Source organism: Coregonus clupeaformis, chromosome 17 (assembly GCF_020615455.1).
Source record: "Coregonus clupeaformis isolate EN_2021a chromosome 17, ASM2061545v1, whole genome shotgun sequence".
In the NCBI taxonomy this organism is placed as follows: Eukaryota; Metazoa; Chordata; class Actinopteri; order Salmoniformes; family Salmonidae; genus Coregonus; species Coregonus clupeaformis.
The window spans coordinates 57,075,612-57,089,935 of NC_059208.1; the positions used below are offsets into that span (position 1 = coordinate 57,075,612).

General features: G+C 42.4%; 1 protein-coding gene across 1 annotated transcript in view; it reads right to left on the bottom strand.

Moving 5' to 3' along the window:
* The window catches only part of LOC121586782 (CUB and sushi domain-containing protein 3), a 759,103-nt gene that overhangs the window by 594,742 nt on the left and 150,037 nt on the right, over positions 1 to 14,324 (bottom strand). Inside the window, exon 3 of the mRNA XM_041903753.2 lies at positions 6,004 to 6,116. Coding sequence (XP_041759687.2) covers positions 6,004 to 6,116 — 113 coding nt within the window. The remainder of the gene's footprint in view (positions 1 to 6,003; positions 6,117 to 14,324) is intronic.

The window sequence follows — 14,324 nt, forward strand, 5'->3', positions numbered from 1 at the left end:
AACGTTTGATGTATATTTGAATACCCCTGAAATTGCATCGGGTATCAAGGCTGTGTGTGGAGGCAGCAAATGGTGGACTGTCGGACGGACGGACGGGTAGGTAATGGATGAGTAGGCCTGGGGGCCCAGAATAAATACACTGAACAAAAATATAAATGAAACTTGCAACAATTTCAAAGGTTTTACTGAGTTACAGTTCATATCAGTCAATTGAAATAAATTAATTAGGCCCTAATCTGTGGATTTCACATGACTGGGAATACAGATATGCATCTGTTGGTCACAGATACCTTTAAAAAAAAGGTAGAGGCGTGGATCAGAAAACCAGTCAGTATCTGGTGTGACCACCATTTGCCTTATGTAGCGCGACACATCATAGAGTTGATCAGGCTGTTGATTGTGGCCTGTGGAATGTTGTCCCACTCCTCTTCAATACTGGCGAAGTTACTGGATATTGGCGGGAACTGGAACACGCTGTCGTACAAATAAATCCAAAGCATCCCAAACATAATCAATAGGTGACCTGTCTGGTGAGTATGCAGGCCACGGAAGAACTGAGACACTTTCAACTTCCAGGAATTGTGTACAGATCCTTGTGACATGGGGCCGTGCATTATCATGCTGAAACTTGAGGTGATGGCAGCAGATGAATGGCACGACAATGCGCCACAGGATCTCGTCACGGTATCTCTATGCATTCAAATTTCCATTGATAAAATGCAATTGTGTTCGTTGCCCGTAGGTTATGCCTGCCCATACCATAACCCCACAGTCACTATGGGGCACTCTGTTCACAACGTTGACATCAGCAAACCGCTCGCCCAATACGACACCATACACACTGTCATCTGCAGGATTACCTTGGCAAAGGATAAATGCTCACTAACAGGGATGTAAACAAATGTATGCACAAAATCTGAGAGAAATACGGTTTTTGTGCGAATGAAAAATCTCTGGGATCTTTAATTTCAGCTCATGAAACATTGGACCAACACTTTACATGTTGCGTTTATATTTTTGTTCATGGGGAAGTTAAAGGGGAATGGAAACACTTCAGGAAGTAAAGAGATACACTACCGTTCAAACGTTTGGGGTCACTTAGAAATGTCCTTGTTTTTTTGTCCATTAAAATAACAGCAAATTGATCAGAAATACAGTGTAGACATTGTTAATGTTGTAAATGGCTATTGCAGCTGGAAACGGCAGATTTTAATGGAGTTGAAGTCGGAAGTTTACATACACTTAGGTTATTAAAACTCGTTTTTTCAACCACTCCACAAATTTCTTGTTAACAAACTATAGTTTTGGCAAGTCGGTTAGGACATCTACTTTGTGCATGACACAAGTAATCTGTCCAACAATTGTTTACAGACAGATTATTTCACTTATAATTCACTGTATCACAATTCCAGTGGGTCAGAAGTTTACATACACTAAGTTGACTGCCTTTAAACAGCTTGGAAAATTCCAGAAAATGATGTCATGGCTTTAGAAGCTTCTGATAGGCTAATTGATATCATTTGAGTCAATTGGTGGTGTACCTGTGGATGTATTTCAAGGCCTACCTTCAAACTCAGTGCCTCTTTGCTTGACAATGATGGGAAAATCAAAAGAAATCAGCCAAGACCTCAGAAAAAAAATTGTACACCTCCACAAGTCTGGTTCATCCTTGGGAGCAATTTTCAAACACCTGAAGGTACCACGTTCATCTGTACAAACAATAGTACACAAGTATAAACACCATGGGACCACGCAGCCGTCATACCGCTCAGGAAGGAGACACGTTCTGTCTCCTAGAGATGAACGTACTTTGGTGCAAATCAATCCCAGAACAACAGTAAAGGACCTTGTGAAGATGCTGGAGGAAACAGGTACAAAAGTAGCTATATCCACAGTAAAACGAGTCCTACATCGACATAACATGAAAGGCCGCTCAGCAAGGAAGAAGCCACTGCTCCAAAACCGCCATAAAAAAGCCAGACTACGGTTTGCAAATGCACATGGGGACAAATATCATACTTTTTGGAGAAATGTCCTCTGGTATGATGAAACAAAAAAAGAACTGTTTGGACATAATGACCATCGTTATGTTTGAAGGAAAAAGGGGGTTCCTTGCAAGCCTAAGAACACCATCCCAACCATGAAACACAGGGGTGGCAGCATCATAATGTGGGGGTGCTTTGCTGCAGGAGGGACTGGTGCATTTCACACAATAGATGGCATCATGACGAAGGAAAATTATGTGGATATATTGAAGCAACATCTCAAGACATCAGTCTTGGTTGCAAATGGGTCTTCCAAATGGACAATGACCCCAAGCATACTTCCAAAGTTGTGGCAAAATGGCTTAAGGACAACAAAGTCAAGGTATTGGAGTGGCCATCACAAAGCCCTGACCTCAATCCTATAGAAAATTTGTGGGCAGAACTGAACAAGCGTGTGCGAGCAAGGAGGCCTACAAACCTGACTCAGTTACACCAGCTCTGTCTGGAGGAATGGGCCAAAATTCACCCAACTTATTGTGGGAAGCTTGTGGAAGGCTACCCGAAACATTTGACCCAAATTAAACAATTTAAAGGCAATGCTACCAAATACTAATTGAGTGTATGTAAACTTCTGACCCACTGGGAATGTGATGAAATAAATAAAAACCTGAAATAAATCATTCTCTCTACTATTATTCTGACATTTCACATTCTTTAAATAAAGTGTTGATCCTAACTGACCTAAGACAGGGAATTTTTACTAGGATTAAATGTCAGGAATTGTGAAAAACTGAGTTTAAATGTATTTGGCTAAGGTGTATGTACACTTCCGACTTCAACTGTAGGCGTACAGAGGCCCATTATCAGCAACCACCAGCCCTGTGTTCCAATGGCACGTTGTGTTTGCTAATCCAAGTTTATCATTTTAAAAGGCTAATTGATCATTAGAAACCCCAATTTGCAATTATGTTAGCACAGCTGAAAATGGTTGTGCTGATTAAAGAAGCAATAAATCTGGCCTTCCTAAGACTAGTTGAGTATCTGGACCATCAGCAATTGTGGGTTCGATTACAGGCTCAAAATGGCTATAGATATTCCGTTAAAAATCAGCCGTTTCCAGCTACAATACCCATTTACAACATTAACAATGTCTACACTGTATTTCTGATCAATTTGATGTTAATTTAATGGACAACATTTTTATTTTCTTTCGAAAACAATGACATTTCTAAGTGACCCTAAACTTTTGAATGGTAGTGTATATTCAATCCACTAATATTAAACATGTGTTTGGAAAATAGAAACATCTCTATTTTTAGTATTTTGATATTGAACAACATTTTTTCGAGGTATGGATAGCGCCATCTTGAATTGCCATAGTAATGACTGAGGCCAATGCGTCATTGGTAGTAGCAAAGACAGTACAGTATGGTAAGGTTAAGAAACTCTGTGGTAGGAGTGAGCAAATTGTGAGTTTTGGCATGGAGACTGAAAGTGCTGCCACCGGGAGGCACCTTGTCTCTACTGGACCTGAATGGGTTTTTCACAACTTTGACAGTTCTGTCATTGAGACCAGGAGAACAATATTAAGGTAAGGAACTGTATACAATTTTTTTTTTATGTTGGTCATTATAATATGTACATTTTAGAGTATTTTTTTACGATTGATAAGATGAGTCTGTGGAATCAGACAAACAAGGCAAGGTAGCTACAGTGGGGAGAACAAGTATTTGATACACTGCCAATTTTGCAGGTTTTCCTACTTACAAAGCATGTAGAAGTCTGTAATTTTTATCATAGGTACACTTCAACTGTGAGAGACGGAATCTAAAACAAAAATCCAGAAAATCACATTGTATGATTTTTAAGTAATTAATTTGCATTTTATTGCATGACATAAGTATTTCATACATCAGAAAAGCAGAACTTAATATTTGGTACAGAAACCTTTGTTTGCAATTACAGAGATCATACGTTTCCTGTAGGTCTTGATCAGGTTTGCACACACTGCAGCAGGGATTTTGGCCCACTCCTCCATACAGACCTTCTCCAGATCCTTCAGGTTTCGGGGCTGTCGCTGGGCAATACGGACTTTCAGCTCCCTCCAAAGATTTTCTATTGGGTTCAGGTCTGAAGACTGGCTAGGCCACTCCAGGACCTTGAGATGCTTCTTACGGAGCCACTCCTTAGTTGCCCTGGCTGTGTGTTTCGGGTCGTTGTCATGCTGGAAGACCCAGCCACGACCCATCTTCAATGCTCTTACTGAGGGAAGGAGGTTGTTGGCCAAGATCTCGCGAAACATGGCCCCATCCATCCTCCCCTCAATACGGTGCAGTCGTCCTGTCCCCTTTGCAGAAAAGCATCCCCAAAGAATGATGTTTCCACCTCCATGCTTCACGGTTGGGATGGTGTTTTTGGGGTTGTACTCATCCTTCTTCTTCCTCCAAACACGGCGAGTGGAGTTTAGACCAAAAAGATCTATTTCTGTCTCATCAGACCACATGACCTTCTCCCATTCCTCCTCTGGATCGTCCAGATGGTCATTGGCAAACTTCAGACGGGCCTGGACATGCGTTGGCTTGATCAGGGGGACCTTGCGTGCGCTGCAGGATTTTAATCCATGACGGCGTAGTGTGTTACTAATGGTTTTCTTTGAGACTGTGGTCCCAGCTCTCTTCAGGTCATTGACCAGGTCCTGCCGTGTAGTTATGGGATGATCCCTCACCTTCCTCATGATCATTGATGCCCCACGAGGTGAGATATTGCATGGAGCCCCAGACCGAGGGTGATTGACCGTCATCTTGAACTTCTTCCATTTTCTAATAATTGCGCCAACAGTTGTTGCCTTCTCACCAAGCTGCATGTCTATTGTCCTGTAGCTCATCCCAGCCTTGTGCAGGTCTACAATTGTATCCCTGATGTCCTTACACAGCTCTCTGGTCTTGGCCATTGTGGAGAGGTTGGAGTCTGTTTGATTGAGTGTGTGGACAGGTGTCTTTTATACAGGTAACAAGTTCAAACAGGTGCAGTTAATACAGGTAATGAGTGTAGAACAGGAGGGCTTCTTAAAGAAAAACTAACAGGTCTGTGAGAGCCGGAATTCTTACTGGTTGGTAGGTGATCAAATACTTATGTCATGCAATAAAATGCAAATTAATTACTTAAAAATCATACAATGTGATTTCCTGGATTTTTGTTTTAGATTCCGTCTCTCACAGTTGAAGTGTACCTATGATAAAAATTACAGACCTCTACATGCTTTGTAAGTAGGAAAACCTGCAAAATCGGCAGTGTATCAAATACTTCTTCTCCCCACTGTAGGTAGTTGATTTACCTCTTCTCTTGTCTTGTCTTTTTGATCTCAATGCTTTCATTGATAACTGCTCAAAATAAAATGCTCATATTGACAAATTCAAGAGTATTTGTCATTGGGTATGGGTTAGACCAGGGATGGGCAACTTGGGCCACAAAACATCTGAACACATCATGAAGGGCCGCAGTGGATCGTGGGTCTGTGTACCCACACGTGCAGTCGGAGCCAGCCCTAGACTTTTGAGGGCCTACATGATATTTGGTTTTCTCCCCTCTTGCCATGGGGCGTAAAGAAAATGTTGCAGTTTTAAGGGTGGTAGAGCGGAGGAGGGTGGTAGAGGGTGGGAGAGGAGGGTGGTAGTGGAGAGGAAGGTGGTAGAAGAGAGGAGGGTGGTAGTGTAGAGGAGGGTGGCAGGAAGTGAGGAGGGTGGTTGAAGGTGGTAGAAGGGAGGAGGGTGGTAGAAGAGAGGAGGGTGGTAGAAGGGAGGAGGGTGGCAGGAGGTGGTAGTAGGGAGGAGAGTAGTAGGAGGGTGGTCGAGGAGAATAATAAAATGCCCAGACAGATCAGAGCAGAGTATCTGAACCACTAGCTGGATCAAAAGCCATCCCATCCAACAGGAGTCTCTCTCCTGTTCATTTGATGAGCGAATACAAGAGACAAACAACAGAAACAATGAGAGGGAATAGAAGAAGAGAAGAGTCTTACCTTCATGGTATAATTTAAAGCCGTGAGCGCTCACCGCGAAGTCACTGGTAAGACGCAGGGAGAAGACGGACCCCGTGCTCGTGACTGGTGGTGGGATTGAGAATCCTGTTAACCTATAAGGAAGAGGAGACAGCATGCAATACACCAATCAGAATTATCTGGATACACTATTAACCAATAGCACACAGACACCAGTAGGAATGACCAATAGGATACTATGAACCAATAACATACACCAATCAGAATGATCTGGAGATCTACATAGACTACCAGTAGCAGCCTGGCAAGTCTCACCAACCAATCAGCCCAATGTTGTCATTCAGCTAAAATAGCTTAGTGGAGTTACATTAATCTCTGGAGCCAACAGCAGAGCACTGAGTAGTGAATGTATCAACATTATATGTGGAGGGAGAACATATCGATTCTATGGCCCCATTTCAAAGTAAAGATCGTTATAACATTTCAAATGTACATGGGCTCAGGCTAATTTATGGGCTATTCTAGCTGTGCTTGGGAGGCTATTAACATTTCACTGGCTGGAGTTCGTTTCACTAAAGTGATTTCAAAAAGCCATACTGTGAAGAGAGGTGGGAAAAATATACACATCAATAGAGGCCATAGAGATGTAGGATATTAATTTGAGCCAGTTCGCTACAGCAGGGAAATAATCCTGCAGCAACAGAAAATGTGAATTATTATGTGGATAAAAAATGTATGGACATTTTTGTAGGGGTTGATACATTTTTCGTATGGGAAAATCAAGTCTGACATTTCAAAGTGGTAATTACAAACTTCAGAAGCCTTTTTAAAACTCAAATACACTACACGTTTAAAATGTCCTGCATTGCAGGAAAGTTGTCCTGCAACAGGGTGATCAAATTAAGATCCTACATCTGTATGTAGGCTATACCATGGGTTAAAACTAAGATATGATACATTCTAGATCAGCAAAGGCGGTAGATAGCTGAGAACAATAGCAAAGACTAGTGGTGCTATGCTCTCTCAATAGAGCGAAAACAACACTTTATATGCATTAGACATGAAATTGCATTGGAGGGTAAATCACTGAACCAGAAAAAAATTGTCCGCATTTAGCACTTTCTGAGATTGAATGTCAATAGGATCATTGAAAGTCAGGCACAATTTACAGTACGTACCAGCAACCTCCAAACACAGATATGGGTTGACTTTTGCCCCGCAGGCCTCTGGAAGCCTACTGCTACCATTAGCAATGCAAAGACTCCTGCTACTCCTACAGGCTATATTTAAATCCACATGACCAAGTGTCAAAAGGTCCCGTGTGGCTCCGCTTGGTAACGATGGGTGTCAGTAATGCCACGTAGAGTACACACAGTGTTAGTATGTGTGTTTGACCCCTGCAGGAATTGAACCCACGGCCCTGGCATTGATAACAGCCAATTTTACCAACTGGAGGTTGTGGGTTCAATTCCCACAGGGATCATACACATACAGTGAACTCCAAAAGGGATAGTGACATTATTATATATTGTTTTGCTCTGTATTCCAGCACTTTGGATTTGAAATGATACAATGACGGTGAGGTTAAAGTACAGACTGTCAGCTTTAATTTGAGGGTATTTTCATCCATATCGGGTGAACCGTTTAGAAATTACAGCTCAAATTAAAGCTGACAGTCTGCACTAACCTCATAGTCATTGTACCATTTCAAATCCAAAGTGCTGGAGTACAGAGCCAAAAAACCACAAACAATGTGTCACTGTCCCAATACTTTTGGAGTTCACCGCAAAAATGTGCTTAGTCCAATAGCCATTTTTGATAAGGTACTAGAATTGGCCTGATGTAAGTAGCAGTGAAAGCCCACTGCCACCCGGTCTCCATGTTAATCTCATAGGGAGAAACTACCAGATCAATATCAAGAGTTCTGAATAATGAAACACTGAATAATAACAGAGGAGTGCGTGTACTTCGAACTGCATCATGTGTACAGAGATCCTATTGGCTATGCTAATACACTAGAATAGAGTGAGTGAAATATTTATAAAAGCTTTTACATAACCTCCCCAGGAGATCACAGTGTCCCTTTAATATGATTAACCTTTAAACTTGTCGTCGGCTTCAAAGAACTTGAGAGAGAATAGAGTAAGTACCTTCTCTTCCACACATAGTGTATTCAACAAACAATTCATCTCTCTCCCTCTCACACTCTCTCCACCCCTCCCCCTCCCCCTCTCCCTCTCTTTCTCTCTCTCTCTCTCTCTCTCTCTCTCTCTCTTTCTCTCTCTCACGAGGTTTCTCTCCACCCACCATTGGCCCACAATTGGATAATTAGCCACAGATTTTCCAATTTAATGCATATTAACATACATACAGTATTTCAGGAGTGTTATTTGCCAATCTCTTTGATCATTTGATGGCCACAGGTTCATTACAAATACATTTTTCACTTTTATTTTTACTCTTTCTGACAGTAGAATCTCAATAAGACTACCAAGCATAGAGACATAGTAATATACTGTAGAATCTCAATAAGACTACCAAGCATAGAGACATAGTAATATACTGTAGAATCGCAATAAGACTACCAAGCATAGAGACATAGTTACATACTGTGCTTGAGTGTGACACATAATCCTCTATAATTGAACAAAAATACCAATTACAAGTGCGTTAAGGTGGAGTAAAATCCCAACACCTGGATAATGTCTCCTTTAAGTGCAATATCTTCAAAAAAGCGTTTGAGTGAAAACACATCCTCACCATGGATGAATTGCTGTCATTATCTTTGTAAAGCAGGGGAAAGGAGAGGGATTTGTGAGGCTGGGAGGTACACATTCACCCAGCTACTGTCTTAATGAGGTTTCCATCTGCTCTTACAGGAGTTCCCCGCCACTGTGTCACACACGCACGCACGCACGCACGCACGCACGCACGCACGCACGCACGCACGCACGCACGCACGCACGCACGCACGCACGCACGCACGCACACACACACACACACACACACACACACACACACACACACACACACACACACACACACACACACACACACACACACACACACACACACACACACACACACACACACACACACACACACACACACACACACACACACAATCACGGCAGGGCGGCAGGTAGCTTAGTGGTTACGAGCGTAGTGCCAGTAACCGAAAGGTCGCTTGTTCTAATCCCCGAGCCGACTAGGTGAAAAATCTGCCGATGTGCCCTTGAGCAAGGCACTTAACCCTAATTGCTCCTGTAAGTCGCTCTGGATAAGAGTGTCTGCTAAATAACAAAAAATAAACAAAACAACACACGTGCACACAAAGATACGTAGACACGTGTGCACAGAAACGCACGCACAGGCAAAGACACACACACACACACACACACACACATCATATGATGTGGTTAGCCAATATGTTAAACACCTATCCATGCGATGTGGGACCTGGCATGCGTCTGAAATGTAGTCAGCCTGGAACACGGACTTTGACTAGGCTCACCTCTTGAATGTTGAAATTTACAACCAACAGCATTCAAGAGCCTTTACAACTCAAGTCAAATACAACGACCTGCAACCTATTCAAAACGCTATTGAATTTCCTTGGCCAGGCTTACACAGGTCAGCGACCATTATGCCAATTACATAAAAGGACAATAACCAGCTTACTAGCCACTGCCGCTCCATATCTCATCACTCCATTTGTCTTGTCTTGTTAATTACACACACCTGGTTCTTATCCCCTCCTTAGTCCGTGTATAAGTGTTCCCTCTGGCCCCTTGTCCTTGTGGGTGATTGTTTTATGTGAGTTGAGTGTAGCTCGGTGGAGCTACTCGTACCTTGTATTGCCGGGGTCGATTATTCCCCCTGTGCCTGTAATTTTGTTGGAGCTATCCAGCGTAACTGTGTCCTATGGAATAAACTCTGTATTCGGTGACTCCTCCTAATCACACTCATCACAGTATAGCTGGCTGTATGATGTGGACAAGAACAGGGTACTCGGCTGGATTCATCACTGTTGTTCTGGGTTAAACAGTACAATTGCATGTTTATTGGTACACTGAGTTCTCAAGGGTCCAGGGACGGTTTGTGATTTACATCTGCTTGGGTAGACACATACATTATCACGCATACAGATCCTTCTCTACCATGCCTCCGTGGCGCCCTGCGCGCACACACACACACACACACACACACACACACACACACACACACACACACACACACACACAAACTCACACACACAGCTTCCTTCATTGAGAGTTTGCATGTGTATCCCCTTGGTCATGGAGGCCTATTTTTAACTGCTATGCGAGTTAGAACAAGTACATCTCCCCTCTGTGCCTTCAGCGCCCAACAGCCAGAACCATACTGTTCATATTGCTGTCTCTTCCTAATGGAGCTATCAAAGGTTCAAATTGGCTAGACAGGGGTCCTTGGCAGGGTACATGAGGTTAAACAGGGGGCTTTGGCAGGGTACATGAGGTTAAACAGGGGTCCTTGGCAGGGTACATGAGGTTAAACAGGGGGCTTTGGCAGGGTACATGAGGTTAAACAGGGGGCTTTGGCAGGGTACATGAGGTTAAACAGGGGGCCTTGGCAGGGTACATGAGGTTAAACAGGGGGCCTTGGCAGGGTACATGAGGTTAAACAGGGGGCCTTGGCAGGATACATGAGGTTAAACAGGGGGCCTTGGCAGGATACATGAGGTTAAACAGGGGGCCTTGGCAGGGTACATGAGGTTAAACAGGGGTCCTTGGCAGGGTACATGAGGTTAAACAGGGGGCCTTGGCAGGATACATGAGGTTAAACAGGGGGCCTTGGCAGGATACATGAGGTTAAACAGGGGGCCTTGGCAGGATACATGAGGTTAAACACGGATCCTTGGCAGGGTACATGAGGTTAAACAGGGGGCCTTGGCAGGGTACATGAGGTTAAACAGGGGGCCTTGGCAGGGTACATGAGGTTAAACAGGGGGCCTTGGCAGGGTACATGAGGTTAAACAGGTGGCCTTGGCAGGGTACATGAGGCCTCCTCTCGCCCACCTTAACCACAGTTACCCACAAGCTCAAGCTGCTCTCATATTTAAAAGCCACCTTGCTGACACATCATAATAACACCTGTCTAGAGGGGGGGGGGGTTCCAAAAGTAGGCCTCAGAATAAAATGAAGAAGATCTAATTTTAACACGATGAGAACTCTTTGATCCTGTGACCACGAAAACAACAAAATAACCATTACACCCATACTTCTAATGCTGTATTATTCACCATTACACCCATTCTTCTAATGCTGTATTATCCAGCATTACACCCATACTTCTAATGCTGTATTATTCACCATTACACCCATACTTCTAATGCTGTATTATTCACCATTACACCCATACTTCTAATACTGTATTATTCACCATTACACCCATACTTCCAATGCTGTATTATTCACCATTACACACATACTTCTAATGCTGTATTATTCACCATCACACCCATTCTTCTAATGCTGTATTATTCACCATTACACCCATACTTCTAATGCTGTGTTATTCACCATTACACCCATACTTCTAATGATGTATTATTCACCATTACACCCATACTTCTAATGCTGTATTATTCACCATTACACCCATACTTCTAATGCTGTATTATTCACCATTACACCCATTCTTCTAATGCTGTATTATTCACCATTACACCCATACTTCTAATGCTGTATTATTCACCATTACACCCATACTTCTAATGCTGTATTATCCACCATTACACACATACTTCTAATGCTGTATTATTCACCATTACACCCATACTTCTAATGCTGTATTATTCACCATTACACCCATACTTCTAATGCTGTATTATTCACCATTACACCCATACTTCTAATGCTGTATTATTCACCATTACACCCATACTTCTAATGCTGTATTATTCACCATTACACCCATACTTCTAATGATGTATTATTCACCATTACACCCATACTTCTAATGCTGTATTATCCACCATTACACCCATACTTCTAATGCTGTATTATTCACCATTTGCACCCCTCCCCTTAATCTGGTAATTGGACAAATGCACTTCATTCGCTCACTGACTCATACCCTAGTCTATTTTCATGATCACCATTGTCTCCCTCCCTCCCTTCCTTCCCTCCTCTCAGCCGTTCAATGAAAGTAGCTTTCTCCCTCAAACAGAGGAGGAATAACAACGCTCCAGGTAAAAGTGTTTGGCATGCTGGCTGCTACTACTCACCATTGAAGGTCTGCTCACTGTCCCATTTTGTGATGAATGCTCACATTCTCTTCAATACACTGGATAGAGAAACAGAGAGTGGTAGGGCTGTCGCTAGTGCTTAAGGTTTCCAGAGGGAAGATAGACTGGGAGATCAGCCAGACTGTTCAGATCACCACTCTACAGGTTCTCTCTGTTACAGGCTGATTGTCAGAGACAGAGCCGGCTGCAGAGTGGCTGAAATTACGTTACGCACTGACTGAGCAGAAGTTTTTAAAACTTTACAATTTACCGGCAATACCTTAGAGTGCAACTCGTAGTCGTACCACTTGGCCCCCTCCGCCTTCTGAGATCATGTGATCCAGGAAGCAGGAGTCTGGTCTCAGCTCATTCAGCTGGGCTTTTTCACTCCTTGCGTTGGTAGCAAACAAACAGAGGTGCATCTGGAGGTACAACTCAGTGATGTGAGTTTATTGACAGGTGGCTTCAATAAAAAGATCCAAAGGTGGGTTCCTGAGCTGAGTGGTTTTTTAGACGTCTCTCAGGTGGAATGGAGAGGAGCGAGGATCTGGTTCTGTATCACAACAATTTCCCCTCCATATGTTCAACAGCTAGGCTGTGTCCATCACAATCACAACAGAGCAGAGGTCTGGGCTAATGAGACAAAAAGCATCCCTTAATAACCGCCTGTTGATTCAACATTATTATGCGGGGGTGGGGGGGGGACACTCTTTCTTTCATTCTATTGAGGCAAAACAAAGTGCTTTGACTATCCATCGGCCCAAAACCATTGCTTTGACACCAATTACTTTTGTTAGAGTGACAACTGGCCTCACAGCCCTCAAACATACTGTACATTACAAGTAAATTGGCCCCTAAAGGTCGTTAAGAGAGCACATTCTTAAACAAGAGGCCACAAGCAAGGAAATTGTTTTCAAACATGTTTTCAAATAATATTTAATGAAAAAACATGTTTATGCATCGGTTGATCATTGTACAAAATGAGTAAAAAAGTTCCAATTGAAAACTATTACCTCTAATTGCGTTCTATGACTTTCTGTCCTCCATTCATTTTCCTTTTAGTTTGTTTTTATTTAAAACAAATTGTTCTGAATGCACCCGCAGAGTGGAACATCCCCAAGGGAGAATCTGCCATGATTAATTGTTGTCTATGGACAGACTATAACTTTTGTATTCCCATTGTTGTTTATCATCTAGAAAATAATTTAACATAAATGGAAAATAGGACAAATATAACCTTGTATTTCTCTGTTTTAATTTTCAAAAAAGTTAGCAAAGTTTGTGTGTGTGCGTCTGTGTGCGTCTGTGTGTGCATGTTCTTTTCTCGGTTGGTTTTGATCGGGAGGCACTACTCACCTCCGACACAGCTCTAATAGCTTTAATCTGCTACTTCTGAAAAACTGTCTTCTTTGTCTTTGGATTAGAGCTCAAGACACAAAACCACTGCCCTAAATGCTTGATGATATCTTGGGGTTGTTTGTTTTCTGTGGATTATTGTCGCTAGAAAGTGATTTTCTCTAGATAAAATAAATCTTTATCTCCAACAGTAAAACCAGCAAACCTATACTTAAGACTGCAGACTCAATATACACTGCAAATTTACCAAAAGGGTATTAATTAATCCACACTTGTACATGTATGATATAGGACGAATATAAGCACCCACCAAATCATTATTACTATTATTAGGACACCACTCCAGGATTTTGTCCCAAATGGTACCCTATTCGCTACATACAGTGAGGGAAAACGTTTTTGATCCCCTGCTGATTTTGTACGTTTGCCCACTGACAAAGAAATGATCAGTCTATAATTTAAATGGTAGGTTATTTGAACAGTGAGAGACAGAATAACAACAAAAAAATCCAGAAAGACGCATTTCAAAAATGTTATAAATTGATTTGCATTTTAATGAGGGAAATAAGTATTTGACCCCCTCTCAATCAGAAAGATTTCTGGCTCCCAGGTGTCTTTTATACAGGTGACGAGCTGAGATTAGGAGCACACTCTTAAAGGGAGTGCTCCTAATCTCAGCTAGTTACCTGTATAAAAGACACCTGTCCACAGAAGCAAT